General features: G+C 47.6%; 1 protein-coding gene across 1 annotated transcript; it reads left to right on the forward strand.

Moving 5' to 3' along the window:
* Positions 1–7,044: 7,044 nt before the first annotated feature.
* On the forward strand, positions 7,045–9,049 carry CAMK2N1 (calcium/calmodulin dependent protein kinase II inhibitor 1). The gene is made up of 2 exons (XM_050931861.1): positions 7,045–7,426; positions 8,897–9,049. Exons 1-2 carry the CDS (start codon positions 7,258–7,260, stop codon positions 8,965–8,967), a joined length of 240 nt encoding a protein of 79 aa, XP_050787818.1. The 5' UTR covers positions 7,045–7,257; the 3' UTR covers positions 8,968–9,049.
* Positions 9,050–13,016: the final 3,967 nt, after the last annotated feature.

Raw genomic sequence — 13,016 nt, forward strand, 5'->3', positions numbered from 1 at the left:
TGCATCTGCTGCAGCTCTTTGCAGCACATAATATTAAAACACTGTGTGATTTATTTATTAACCAGTCAAGATACTTTTACTATGTTATTAACCAATTAAGTTATCAGTTTGCACTAAGTTATTAACTTATTTGCTGTGAGAAGAATTATTTATATAAAAGATATAGTGCTATAGTAAATGAAACAATGAATTCACACAACTATGGCTCCTTCGAGTAATGTTGGTCCTAATTTGGCTCCTGAACCACTGAGGTCAGAGTATCACTATCCTAGACCATACCTGTGTCCATTGGCAAGTCACTTCCCCTCTCTCTGCCTCTAGCTTTGCCAGCTGCCGGACATGGTTAGTGATACCGGCCATCCTTTGTAAAGCATGATAGCAGAGCTAATTTTACCATTACCACCACCTCCTGCTGCACCTTGTCTTTCTGGTTTTCAGCCAGACTCTCCAGGAAGAAATAGAAAAAAGTGCACGGGAATTTAGTACTCGTGAAATGTATCCTACCCAAAAAGCAGCCACAGCCTGAGCAGCATGGACTGATAATAAGAACGACAGTATCAAGGCAGGGGAATCTCTGCGACAGGTTCTGAATGAGCATATGTGCCTTGTTACCCACCATGTTGCTCAAATGAGAGACCCATTCTAACAAGCTATTCATTTCCTCCTGCCAGCTGCTTCTGTGCCTTCACTCAGGGACACACTCTGACCCCTTACACCTTTTGGCAAGTGGTTACTAGCATGAGTATTCCACTGAAATCAGCAGGACTGTGCATGAGAGTGACTACTGATGGCAAACCTTTTACTCCCATCTGTCCTTCAGTGATGGGATTCCCCTCCCCAGGGCAAGTTGTGCATGGTGGAGAATTCCTTCCTCGGACAAACTCTTCCTTCAGCAGGGGATTGCCTACTGTGGTCCAGGTAACGCTTGTAAGTCACTTCCTCAGATGGAGTGTACCAAGCCAATGCAATATTGAGAGCCTGCAGTGGCAGCAAAATAATCAGCAGCCACGTGGTATCTGCCTGCAGGACTTGGCTGCTTGGTGGCATTCATCCAACATCAGCTCTGCTGCATGATCTGAGCAGCTGCACTGAGTGGTAGAAGAGCCGTAGAAGGATCAGTAAATAGGTACAGTTGTAAAATAGGTATTTCATGTAGCTGAAGTGCTGCTTCTGCAGAAACCATCCTAAAAGCAGTGTCTACGGAAACGTTACTACTGACCTGAATCAAGACGCACTCTCGCGCAGCAGAACAATTACACTGCAGAAGATGCTGCCTCTCTGCTTCACCCCCGCTCCCCTCCTCTTTTCAAAAATGAGTCTGATCTCTCCAGCTGCTAGTTTAGAAACCAGAGTTGTATAAAGCAGCCAGAAACTGATCACGTGACCGGCTGGGTACGCAGTGCCAGCACAAGCGAAAACTGAACCAGCAAGCAACTCTCCCCGCTCCTGAAACCCACCAAGAACGTTTCAAGGCCAGAGAAAGTTGTGTACCTTATTAATAAACCATGGTGTTCGGAGACGCTTTTGTTTTAACCCTCTTGCTGCCAGACCTCTCTGTGGCAGGCAGTGCTGCTAACTTCACTAAGGACCTCACACTGGTTGGTGGGATGGTCAGATATATTGTGTGTGTTTCGCAGCAATTAAGAGCATGCTGGTTTGATATCCCTAGTCGGTGTGGTGGACAGGCCTCGTTTTGGGTCTGGTGAGCCCACAAATCCAGGTGCATTTAAGCGTTGCAGTGAAAATTTAGCCCCTAAAATCTGAGGCTACTAAGGAACCTTTAAAAAGCCTCTTTTCCATTATCAGGTAGCAACGTGGTACTTCTCATTTTCAAAGCACTCTGCTAACAGGAATTATGCATTGCTGTGCATTTAGATGGGGAGCGGCAGAGTGCTTAAGTGACTTGCCCAAGGCCACAAAGGGAATCTGTGGTAGAGATGTCCATATGCTTTAAATGCTTCTGGTCCTTGTTCCTGTGTTCAGTCCTCTGGGCCATGCTGCCTGCCCAGTATAGCAGGCCTGTGGTTAATAAAAGGAGAACCCTCCATTCTGGAGGCAGGGAAATTATCCAAAAGCTGTGCTCAATTAGTGCAGGCTTTTATACCCAGCTGCTTGACCCATTACTGCCTATTATTTCCTTTGCTGTATCATTTTCCCTCTGCTGAGCGATGTACTGCACAAAACAGAGGGTCAGGGTTGCTTCCCATGAAGCCTGTTTGTCCATTTTAATCAGGGACTTTGGCACAAGTGAGACTTCCTTCTCCAGCCCAGACTTAGCCTTTCAGGCAGCAGCCACACCATTGCTCTGTTATCTCTGTTGCCAAGTGATTTCCAGGGGAAAAAGAAGGTAGCCACGCAAATATAACTGTTTAAACACATCTCCTGTGCGCTGGGACCAGCGAGTCTGCAGGCAAAGCCTGAAATAGGCTTATTTGTTACAGAAACATCAGAACGAGAGGCTTTGGGGAGCTGACAGCCAGCATCTCCTTGCAAGGCTGGGCAGGATTGAGAGAATCAGGTTTCGAGTTCCTGGGTGGGTTGGTTCTTGGAAGACAGTACCAAAGAGCTCTTCATTTACACTTAATCCATTTTGGAGCTCTTAAACCTCTCGGGAGTGGAAAGTGCTTGTTCACCTGCTCATCCACTGCTGAAGCACTTTATAGATTACAGACAACATCCCCTTCAGATGATGTGATTCTGCCACAGTCACTAACCACGGTGCCCTCCAGCTCCCCCTCTAATGTACTGTCCCAAAACACACACCGGAGTCCCTCAGCCCAGCCTGCCAATGTTCGGTGTCACCTGGGCTCCTGGGCCCAGGGCCAGGGAAAGGATTTCCATTTTTTCCATTGAATTCAGTAGTGGTGGAACATTTGAGGCTGAAGTCCTGTATCCACAGAACAAGTACGCTGTGCGCAACAGCAGTACACGTTCTGCTACCCTGATTTTCTTGATCTGCCTCCCCCTCCCCATCTTTAAAGGGAGAGGGTAGCTCTGTCTCTAAACCCATCAATCCTAGGTTGCTGGATCTCAGCCAAGACTGCCAGCAGGAGTGTTAATTAGTGCTGAGGCTCACGTGCACATCTGTTCACTAGGAATTGGCCTGAGACCACCAGTTCACTGCAGAGAGGGCATGGAACAGCTGTCGAGTGGCAATAACATTCAGTCACAGACATCTGGAGCTGGAATCAGATCGGTACCCCAGAAACGAAAGGTTCTGTAGCTCACTTTCATGAGCTGTCCGGACCCTTGATTCCTGAAGTGCTTGCGAAGCATTAAATGCTTCAAGGTGGCCATTTGTTATTAGTTGGGAATGCTACAAAGAATATTATTTATCACAAAACTTTATAGCAGGGGCAATGAGCTTGGTAACAGGATAGCCCGAGCCTTTTGCTTCTAGGTCAGTGGCTCAAATTCAGCTGAGGAAGGACAGAAGCGTTGTTCCCACCTGACGGTGACATAGTGAGCAGGCAGTATCAGTCCAGGTACCACTGTGGTGGGCACTAACTGGGAACTTTCCTGGCAGCCTCAGCAGAGAGCCTAAGGCTTGAGTGGGCATGCAGACTAGCCATTGATAGGACGATTCAAACACCTCTTGGGCTAGGCCCTCCACCCATGGTTCAAAGAGGGAGAGAGAGCTCAGTGGTTTGAGCATTAGGGTTTGAGTTTCAGTGGTTTGAGCCACTTAGGGATCTGGGGCAAAAATTGGTCCTGCTAGTGAAGGCCGGGAGCTGGACTCAATGACCTTTCAAGGTCCCTTCCAGTTCTAGATTGGTATATCTCCAAAGCATGCATGACTGGCTTCTACTCCTGTTACCTCAATGGGAGAGAAGGAGCAGAGCCCCTACCCATCCCTGCCCCTTCTCCGTAAGCTGCCACTGACTGTGCTAGTACCTGTTCTCTGCATAAACAAGATTTCAGTCGTCAGGGTTGTCAGTCTGGCACCTTTTGCCAGCACTAAAATTCACACCCATCTCCACGTACTGAATAAATCTGCACAAGACGAGGGAATTGCTGCAGGATCAACATGTTACCCTCCAAGCAAAAGAGGTTTGCTCAAAGAGAAGAACAGACTACAAAAAATGCCTGTAAGGCTCAGCAGTGACTCGTGAACTCTGCTAACTATGCCCTCCTTTCCCTTCAAAGGGTGTACACTGGAGCTGCGCGTTATGGGTTGCGGGATGGAATGGTACATGGTTTTCCTAGTCACTGTCACCTTGTTAGCGTTGCTTCAGCATGTGTATGTGGCACTGCATGAGGTTCCAGCCTCATTCTGCTGCAATGGGCATCACTGTGCTTAAATCGCCAAATTAGGAGACCATTTTATCATACTGCATTGGATTAGGTGTTCGTATCAGATGACACTGCAGTGCACTATGCTGCAGTGGTCCATCTCCCTCTGTTGCATTGGGTTACACTGGTCCTGCCGCATTGCATAACCTCATGTTCCCTTGGGTCGTGCTGTTACTCTAGCATCACTTTGGCTTACAGAGGGGTTGCCGTGTGTCATAGGACACCTTTGATGTTGCACCCTTTATGGTGCTGTCGGTCACGCAGCCCTGCAGTTTCACAGCCATTTGTGTTGGATTGGGACACAGGGAACTACAGATTTAGACTAAAAATTTCACAGCTCCTGTGTTTTATAGCGTGACCTTTGTGTTGGGGTAGGATTTTCCTGCTTCCCCTTGTTTGCTTCCCCAGCTGCAGAAGTCACATCCTCCAGGTCAAAAGAGACTCCTTTGTTTGCCTTCCAGCAGCAGGAAGTTACAGGGTATCAGGTTGCCCAGGCATTGCTTCAGACACACTGCACCAGAGTTATGCCATGTCACATGGGAGTACACCAGTGTTTCCGGGAGGCATTTACACCTTATAACATTACATCACCTCCTTCAGTACAGCAGGACTGCTAGGAGGAGGTAGTGACAGAAACATGCATCTGAGAGCAGGACAGGTGAGATGACCACAGTGCTTGTTTCACGTACCGCATGCTGAGTAATGACATAAGAGGGCACCATGTTTCTAAAACTAAATCAAATCTTTATTAAGAGAACTGTTCATGGGGGTGCTGCAGTAGCAGCTAGCATTCCAGCCACGTGCACGCAGACTAACTTCCCAGCGCCTCCTCCAAAGTCTTCCTTCCTGTAACCTGTGCTCCTCCCTCCAGCTTCCATGTAGGTTGTTACAGTGTTGGCTGTGTGGAGAGCCAGGTATGTGGAGCATATAGCTACCACACGGCAGTTTTCACTATATATTCCAGCACTGTGAGCAGGCCACATCCCTCATTCTCTGCCATTTATACCCCCTTGTGAGTGAATCCTTCTTTTCCATCCACACTGAGGATTGGTTATGGAGGCAACGCACACATTAGGAAACAGGGCCATTTACAGAGTAAAGCTGCCAGCAGTGTAGAAGATTTTATCTCCCTGGCCGTAAGGCTTCATGACAAGGAAGATGGCAATAGCCTCAGCCCAGGCTTCACAAATGCTCCACCCGCTGCATTAGTGCCATTACTGCAGAGCTGCTGCTCTGAGGCAAAAGAAAATTGGGCTTTGCCATCCCTTTCCCCACTGCTGTAATGGCTGGCCAGGGTACTGCATCACCTTAGTCAGGGAATGAACATTCAGGCTTCTTTTCCCAGAAGGTGGTGGGAGAATCCACTTGACAGGGATTCCTGGATGGGATGAGAGAGGAAAAGGACAATTACTTAGATGCCAGAGATAGGATATAAATGGGATTGTTGCTGGAGGGTGCTGCTTCTTCAGGAGCGATGAGCTGAGCTTGTCTCTATGGGCCTGTACTTTCTGGCTAAGAGAGGTGAAAACATTACACTCAGTTCCCTAGGACTGGGGTACTGGGAGACATTGGCCCTTTTCCAATTTGACAAGCAGTCTAAATACCTGGCTAGACCAGGTTAGATTATCTAGGTCCCTTCTTTCAGTGTTTCTCTGAAGTTAATCTCAGTATTGAGGCTTTTGGGCAGAAGCTGTTCAAAACGCTCCTTAGATTTTTAAAGGGAGCCACTGAAACATCCACCTGAGGTTGTGTCCCTGCTCCTTTACTAAGGAGCCTGACCCAGACCAGGGTACTCAGAGGAAGGCAATTGTCAGACCCTTTCTTGGAGATCAGAGCAGCGAGGGGTGCTGAGTGGGGGGGGGGATTTCCTCCAAATAATGAACAATAATAATACATTAAAGAAGCAGCCGTTGCCTTTTCAGCAGAGCATCTGGCAGCTTGCTGGCTCTGTACCTGCCACTCCATCTTGTTGCTGAAAGCACCCCTCCTCCACTCTGCTGCAAGAGGGGCGCTCCGAGAAATCAAGGGAGCATGGGGATGTGCATCAGAAAAGCAAGAATGCTGCAGTGTATATGGGGTGGGGTGCAGAAGCAGAGACGTTGCCCTGCTGCTGAAAACCAAAGAGGTCAACTGGTCGAGGAGGGGAAGGGTGGCCTTGCCCAGGCGGCTTGGGAACAGGGCTTAATTTGTAATGAAAGAGGTGCTGGGGCTCAGGTATTTTTTTTTTACTTTCATAACTGATGTGCCAGGCCCAGAGGTGCCAGGGCCCTGAACTGCCAGGCCCAGAGGTGCCGGGGCTAAGCCCTGTCTGGGAGTCAGGAGCCCGGGGTTCTGTTTCTCCCTCTAGGAGGCAGTAAGGATCAGTGGTGAGAGCAAAGGCTTGGGGCAGGCCGGGCGAGCAGGACCCCCTCTGTGCCTGGCTGTCCCCACCTGCCGGGGGGGGGAGGGTGATGGGAGGCTTCGGGCAGAGGTGGCAGGTGCCCGGGAAGGGCAGAGCCCAGCAGCCGGACCGAGCTCTCGTGCACCCGGGCGGGGAGGCGGAGCCTGGGGCGGGGGCTGCAAAGGAGGGGCGAACCCCCCCCCCCCCCCCGCCAGGGGCGAGCCCAGCCCGCGCGCGCGGCAGCCGGGCTCTGCCCTCGGTGACGTTGCTCCTTTTCCCGGGATCTCTGCCTCCTCCCCCCGCTCGGTGCCTGCCGGAGCCCGCAGCCAGCCCCCCGCCCCCTCCTCTCGCCCGGGAGCCGGGCGGCCACTCTCGCGCCGCCGCCGGAGGATGTAGCTGGGGCCGCGCCGCTGCTGCTGCTGCCGCCGCCGAGTCCAGTCGGGAGAGGGACCCCCCCCACCCAGCGCCGGTGCAGCTTCCCCTGCCGGGCCGGGGCTGCCGGGCCAGCGGCGACCCTGTCTGCCGGCTGCGAGCGAGCAGGAGCGGGCGGAGGGCCAGGGGCAGCGGACCCGCCCGGCCAGACCATGTCGGAGGTGCTGCCCTACGGCGAGGACAAGCTGGGCCACTACGGGGAGGGCGGGGAGGTGGGGCAGATCTCCTTCACCTGCCGCCTGCAGGACACCAGCAACTTCTTCGCGGGGGGGCAGAGCAAGAGGCCCCCCAAGCTGGGGCAGATCGGCAGGAGCAAGAGAGGTAAGGGCCGGGCTCGCCCCGTTCCCTAAAGCCCCGCAGCCCCCGGCTGGGGGGGGGTCTCCCCCGAGCCCGCACCCCGCCTTCTCCGCAGCTGTTCGGAATCGGAGTCACTTCGCCCTGACCCCCCCCCTCCTGCTTGGCCAGGAGCCCCCCTCTCCCCGCCCCACAGGCGCGTTGCCAAGCGCTGGTGCCCCTCGAGGCAGGGAGCCAGGCAGGCGCCCCGAGATGGGGCTCCCGGAGCGGCGGCCACTGGGCTTTGCACCCGCGCGGAACGGGTTGAAGTGCTGAGTAAGGGGTCGGGATCCCCAGTCTGCGGGGGGAATCCCAGGGCGGCGGGGACCGGGCACTGGTGCAGCTCCATTTGCCGCTGTGTGCCTGCTCTGTGCACAGGAGTGATCAATGGGGGGTGGGGGGATAAATGCAGCTTGGGATCATTTGCTCACTTAGCAGTGTAAACAGATGGGTCTTTTTTTACCCCACAGTTTAGGTGAACAGATCCAAAGCCCTTTTTTACCCCCACTCCTCCTTGCCACTCTCAGCACATTCAACACCTCCCCAACGGCATTTTCACTTCTGTAGAGAACTGAACACATCCCTGTAGTTAAAACCTTCTGCGTACTGGGGCGGGGGAGGGGGGAGCATGGAGTTCTCGGGCTAGTTTAAATGTATCAAATCCAAGTCTGAGCCTTGTGCGCAGAATTCCGGCTTGCAAGTCAAAATGCTGTTGGAGAGGTGTTGAGTCTGCATCGAGTGGCAAAGAGGAATGAAAAAACTGCAGTAGATCGTGTAGGTTCTCATAGGGGAGAGAGAAGGTCATCTAGCAGTTAGATGTTTTCTTGTCTCTTTTTCTCCACGTTGCATGTTTATGATAAAAAACCCGCAACAGTCCTAACCTCATGTCCCTAGTAGAGACAAAGAAATTCCAAGTGATCTCAATAATCACAACATAGCTAACCTGGAGGTGTCTCTTGACATCTGGAGAGCTCAGAGATTCTGCAACTCATTTCAGAGGGGGATAGGTTCCATTCAGCTACGACTTACCCCAGTTGATTAAATAAATACACCATCAGTTGTTTTAGGCAACCTAACCCTAGCGGCCAAGTGTTTGGTGACCTTGAAAACACTGGATTAAGTGTGTAATATTATCCGGTACTTTTAATTCTTTGCAATGGTATCACTTCTTTTTAAATAGAAGCAAATTGCTGAATGGAGACAGTTCTTTCTCTTTGAAACTCATGTTTCCCTGACGTTTATGCTGTTTAAACAAAATCATTTGCAATAACTTTGTGTGTGTGTGTTGGAATTCAGTGTTGCCTTGGATATTAGGTAGAGAGTCTCTGTGAACCATACATGTGTCAGGGAGGCAGATTGCAAAACCGGGGGAATTCATGCAACAGCAAGGAGAAGTGGGGGGGGGGGGGGACAAGGGAAGCTACAATATATTCATCATTTTGTTTTTCTGCTTTACAGTTGTCATTGAAGATGATAGAATTGATGATGTGCTGAAAAATCTTTCAGAAAAGGCACCTCCTGGTGTTTAATTCCCTCCCAGAGACACTGAGTAAAGGGGAAAAATTAATTTACAATATAACACATTATTGGCAACAAACAAACAAAAAAGCACTCTGAAATCCTTCATTACTAGCCTATGATCCGCAATGCACATCAGCAGATTGTATCTTAACATCAGGCTTGGAGACAGAAGAGGTGCGAAAAGGAAGAAGGTTTAAGTAATGTGCAAACCAAAAGAAAAATCCACCAAAAAACCCCACAAAAACCTAAACCCAGCCCACAAACAGTAATAAATCAAAGTGTATCAGTTGCAGCTATGTTGTTTAAATTACTAGTCATTTCTTTTTTCTATATGATGATGAATATTGCACAATTCCAGATGTGGGGTTTAAAGTACTTTGAACAAGGCAGCAAAACACAGTGTTTTCAGACCGTGGTACCTTTTGCTGGTCATGGTTGTTCCAAATGAGCACCTTGTTTACATTATTTAATCTTGCAAAAATGATTCTGTGCACTTGGATGTAACATGCTGTCAGGTTCATTGGGTTTTTTTATGTTGATGTCCTTGGATGTTTAAAAAAAATTATATATAAATTATATATATATATTTCAGTCACATTTTAACGTATTGATGGAATGTGTGAAAAAATTTTATAAGGAATGAACTATATAGGAAGAATTATTGTTTTATTTTTTAAAGCTTGTATTACTTTTGCTGTGAGCAACTGCTCAAGTTAGCGCAAATGGACAAATTTTATATGTAAAACAGAAAAAAAATGCTCAGCTTTTTCTAACTACCATGCAGTCTGTAGTGTGGGTAATCTCTGTTTTTTTCCTATATTGTGGCAGTTTATTCTCTTTAATAGACTGTGTTTAAAAAAAAAAAAAAGGAACAAAAAAAATCCAATGTAATCACAAGAGTGCCAAATATCTTGAGATGCCAAATGGCAATCTGTTTTCATTTCTTATTTAGTGCTCTTTGAGTCTATGTAAAGTAGCACTTTTGGTGTCTTTTCTGTTCTTTATAGGGCTCTCTACTGGATTTTATTGATATCTAGACATCTATCTATCTATCTATATATGTATATATATATAAAAATATCTTCTGAGTTTTCTTTTACTTTTTTTTTTGCATGATATGTGCAAAAAAAAAAAAGCCTCTTGTGTGAGGGACTATTTTACTGGTTTTGTTTGCAACTTTGAAAGACAGACCTCAAGAAGGGTTTTATTTTTTTTTCCTTTTCTTAAATATTGTGTATGTTGCACTTTTATCCACCACACAGGGCTATTTCTGCAATGTACAATAAAAAACAAAACAGTCCATTCCTGTGTCTGATCACTATCTCTTGTCTTGTTTTTGTGCCTGCAGCATGCAGAGAAATCTGTTTCAGCCTGAACGCTAAGGCTGCATATGTCTGTCTCAGAGTGAGGTGTGTTAGGTGGTCACTGGGGGAATGTCAAGGAAAGAAGAAATTAATGAAATGTCGAGCTGGCCCATGCTGGAAGTACTTTCTGTTCATACTGAGGCTAATAGTGAATTGGGCATATGGAGGTGGTGTGATTATTGCTCCCCAGGGGAAAGTTAAATGGACCCGGATGGGTTGGGTGTGTTGGTTTGCTAGTCATCACTGATTCATTTCAACACACACACACACACACACACCTCCATCTTTGTGCCAGTCTCTCCTTGGATGACATTACACAAGAGCAAACCCACCAGCCATTCCTGCCTGCTTAGAACTGCCTGCCTGATGTATTGATAAACAAACAAAAACTCACTACTGGCAAGGAGAAGGATTTTACTTGAAAGACCAAAAAAAAAAAAAAAAAAAACCCTCAGGATCCTTGTGCTTGCTCCCGCTGGCCCTTTCACTGCTGAGGAAACCTGCCCAAGCTTTAACGTGCTGTCCCTAACTTCCAACAGTTGCCAAGTGGGTCGAACAATAACATGCCTGCTGCTGGAGCAGAAGGGGCTGGGGGATGGAGGAAGAGTGTGTTTGCCTGGATTGTTACTGGAGCTGGGCCAAAGCAGAGCCATTCACCAGCTCCCCTTCTCTGACCTTGGGCTGAAGGGAGGGAGGGGACTCAGCTTAAATGGCACCTGGAGCCAAACTCTTCCTGTTTCTGGTTTTGCAAAACTAGCACAACTTTTCTCTTCCCAGCTTTGCCAGCAAGAGGCTTCCATGGATTCTTACCAGAACTCACAATCCATCGCTGGGGCTGGTGGTAAGATTCTGGAGATCTGGTGTCATAACATGGAATGGAGCGATACGAGAGCTGGGAGTGACTGAGACAGATGTAACAAAAGGGCCCAGGACTTAACTCAGGAATGTTCATCGCTGACCAATGGCAACTGAGACTAAGAAGCATAATTCTAGAATAACAACAATAGCCATACAAAGGTGCAGGGGTCTGACTCACATGTGAATCGAGTTGTTATTGGCAATGGTTCCTGATGGGTTTCTACGCCACCTATTGCAGTGGGGCCCCACTCTGGTTAGCTACTAGATCCTACCTCTATATAAACAATAAAACATGAAGATGCCTACAAATGGGTCGTTATTGTAGTGGCTGGTGCCACAAGGTGATCTCAATGGAGGAAAAGCACTCTGTGACAGCTAGGTTGTGTTAATAAGAATTCATATTTACTGGGGTTGGGGGGTTTTGTGTGTATGTGTAATGCTATGTTTGAGATCCTTTCACCAAAGAACTGCCCTAGCTAGGAAGTGAAATTTACGGAGAGCGGTTTTAAGAAGATCGTAATTTCAACAAGAAGAGCATCTCTCAATCTGCTAGCACCTGATTGTGAGATGCAACAGGTGAGCAAGGCCCCAAATGAGGGACATGCAAAATAATGCAAAAAGCTTTCCATGCCGTGGGATTCATTGCTTCAGTATCATAAACTCTTTCTATGGTCTCAGCTTTGTCATTAAAAAACAAACAAACAAAACAATGTAAGTAGCTTTAAAAGTGAGGAGATGTCTGATCTGTGCAGCTGTAGGTACCTTTAGACTTAAGATGTGTGGCCACCTTCAAAACGGACATTTGAGAGATAAGGGCAGGGTGGGAACAAAGGGAAAAAAATATTATCCCACCTCCAAAACTGTACTGATCACTGCAAAGTGTCTCTCTCTTTTTATATATTTGAAAAATATATTTGCTTAATTCTATTTATTCCCTCTCCCCTTTTCTTTTTTTCTTTTTTCTTTTCTTCTCTCTCTCTCTAACAATTGTGTGAGTGGTTTCTGTTGTGTAGCCTTTTTTCATTGTGGACAATACACTGTGAGAGGATTATGCAGAGGGGATGGCTGTGGAACGAGAACAAAGAGCTCCTATTCTCAAGCTGAGCAGGTTTGTCAATTGGTGGTTGAAAGGCTCTGATGATTGTTTTTCAGGAGATGGCATTAAAATATTACTATAATAGCACAAAAGCAATTGTGTCAGTGGTGAGGAGGCAGTGTCAGCTAGTTTTGTGGACACTTCCATGTCACAGGCGTCTTTAAATGGAAAATGTGAATGTAAACATCTGTAAAGGATGCAGTTTGGAATCTGGAAGCATGTTAATTGGCAGGAAATTATGCCAAGTGTAGAACATATTGTGAAAATATGTCTGAGCAACAGTAAATATAGAAAGGGAGGATATTAAGCTCTAAAGATGATGAGAGAATCTATAATCCTTCTCTTATTGATGGAGCATCAAGGGCTGTATTATTCAAACACAATTAATTGAATACTTGCAATAAATGTAAATCTTGGTGGATTCTGGCTGACAACTTAAAAGACACCCTTCACCCCCAGCCTTGCTTCTGGGGGAATTCTTTACAAACTCTTGTAAATTATTGATTTTATGAGAGAGGAGAGAGAAATGAAAGAAGCAGCTGCAGAGAGAATGAAAAGAGGGAGAGAGAGAGGGAGAAAATGATTTCCTGGCACACTCAGCACAAGTCACGCACAATCAGACCTAAGAATAATAGAGCCTAATCCTGCACCCACTGAAAGATGTGAACTGTAGACCCATTCCTGTAATGAGCTCCGGGCAGGTGGACCTCTGTGCCCAAGTGAAGCCCATTACAGGGTC

This window comes from Gopherus flavomarginatus, chromosome 21 (genome assembly GCF_025201925.1).
Source record: "Gopherus flavomarginatus isolate rGopFla2 chromosome 21, rGopFla2.mat.asm, whole genome shotgun sequence".
Taxonomy (NCBI): domain Eukaryota; kingdom Metazoa; phylum Chordata; order Testudines; family Testudinidae; genus Gopherus; species Gopherus flavomarginatus.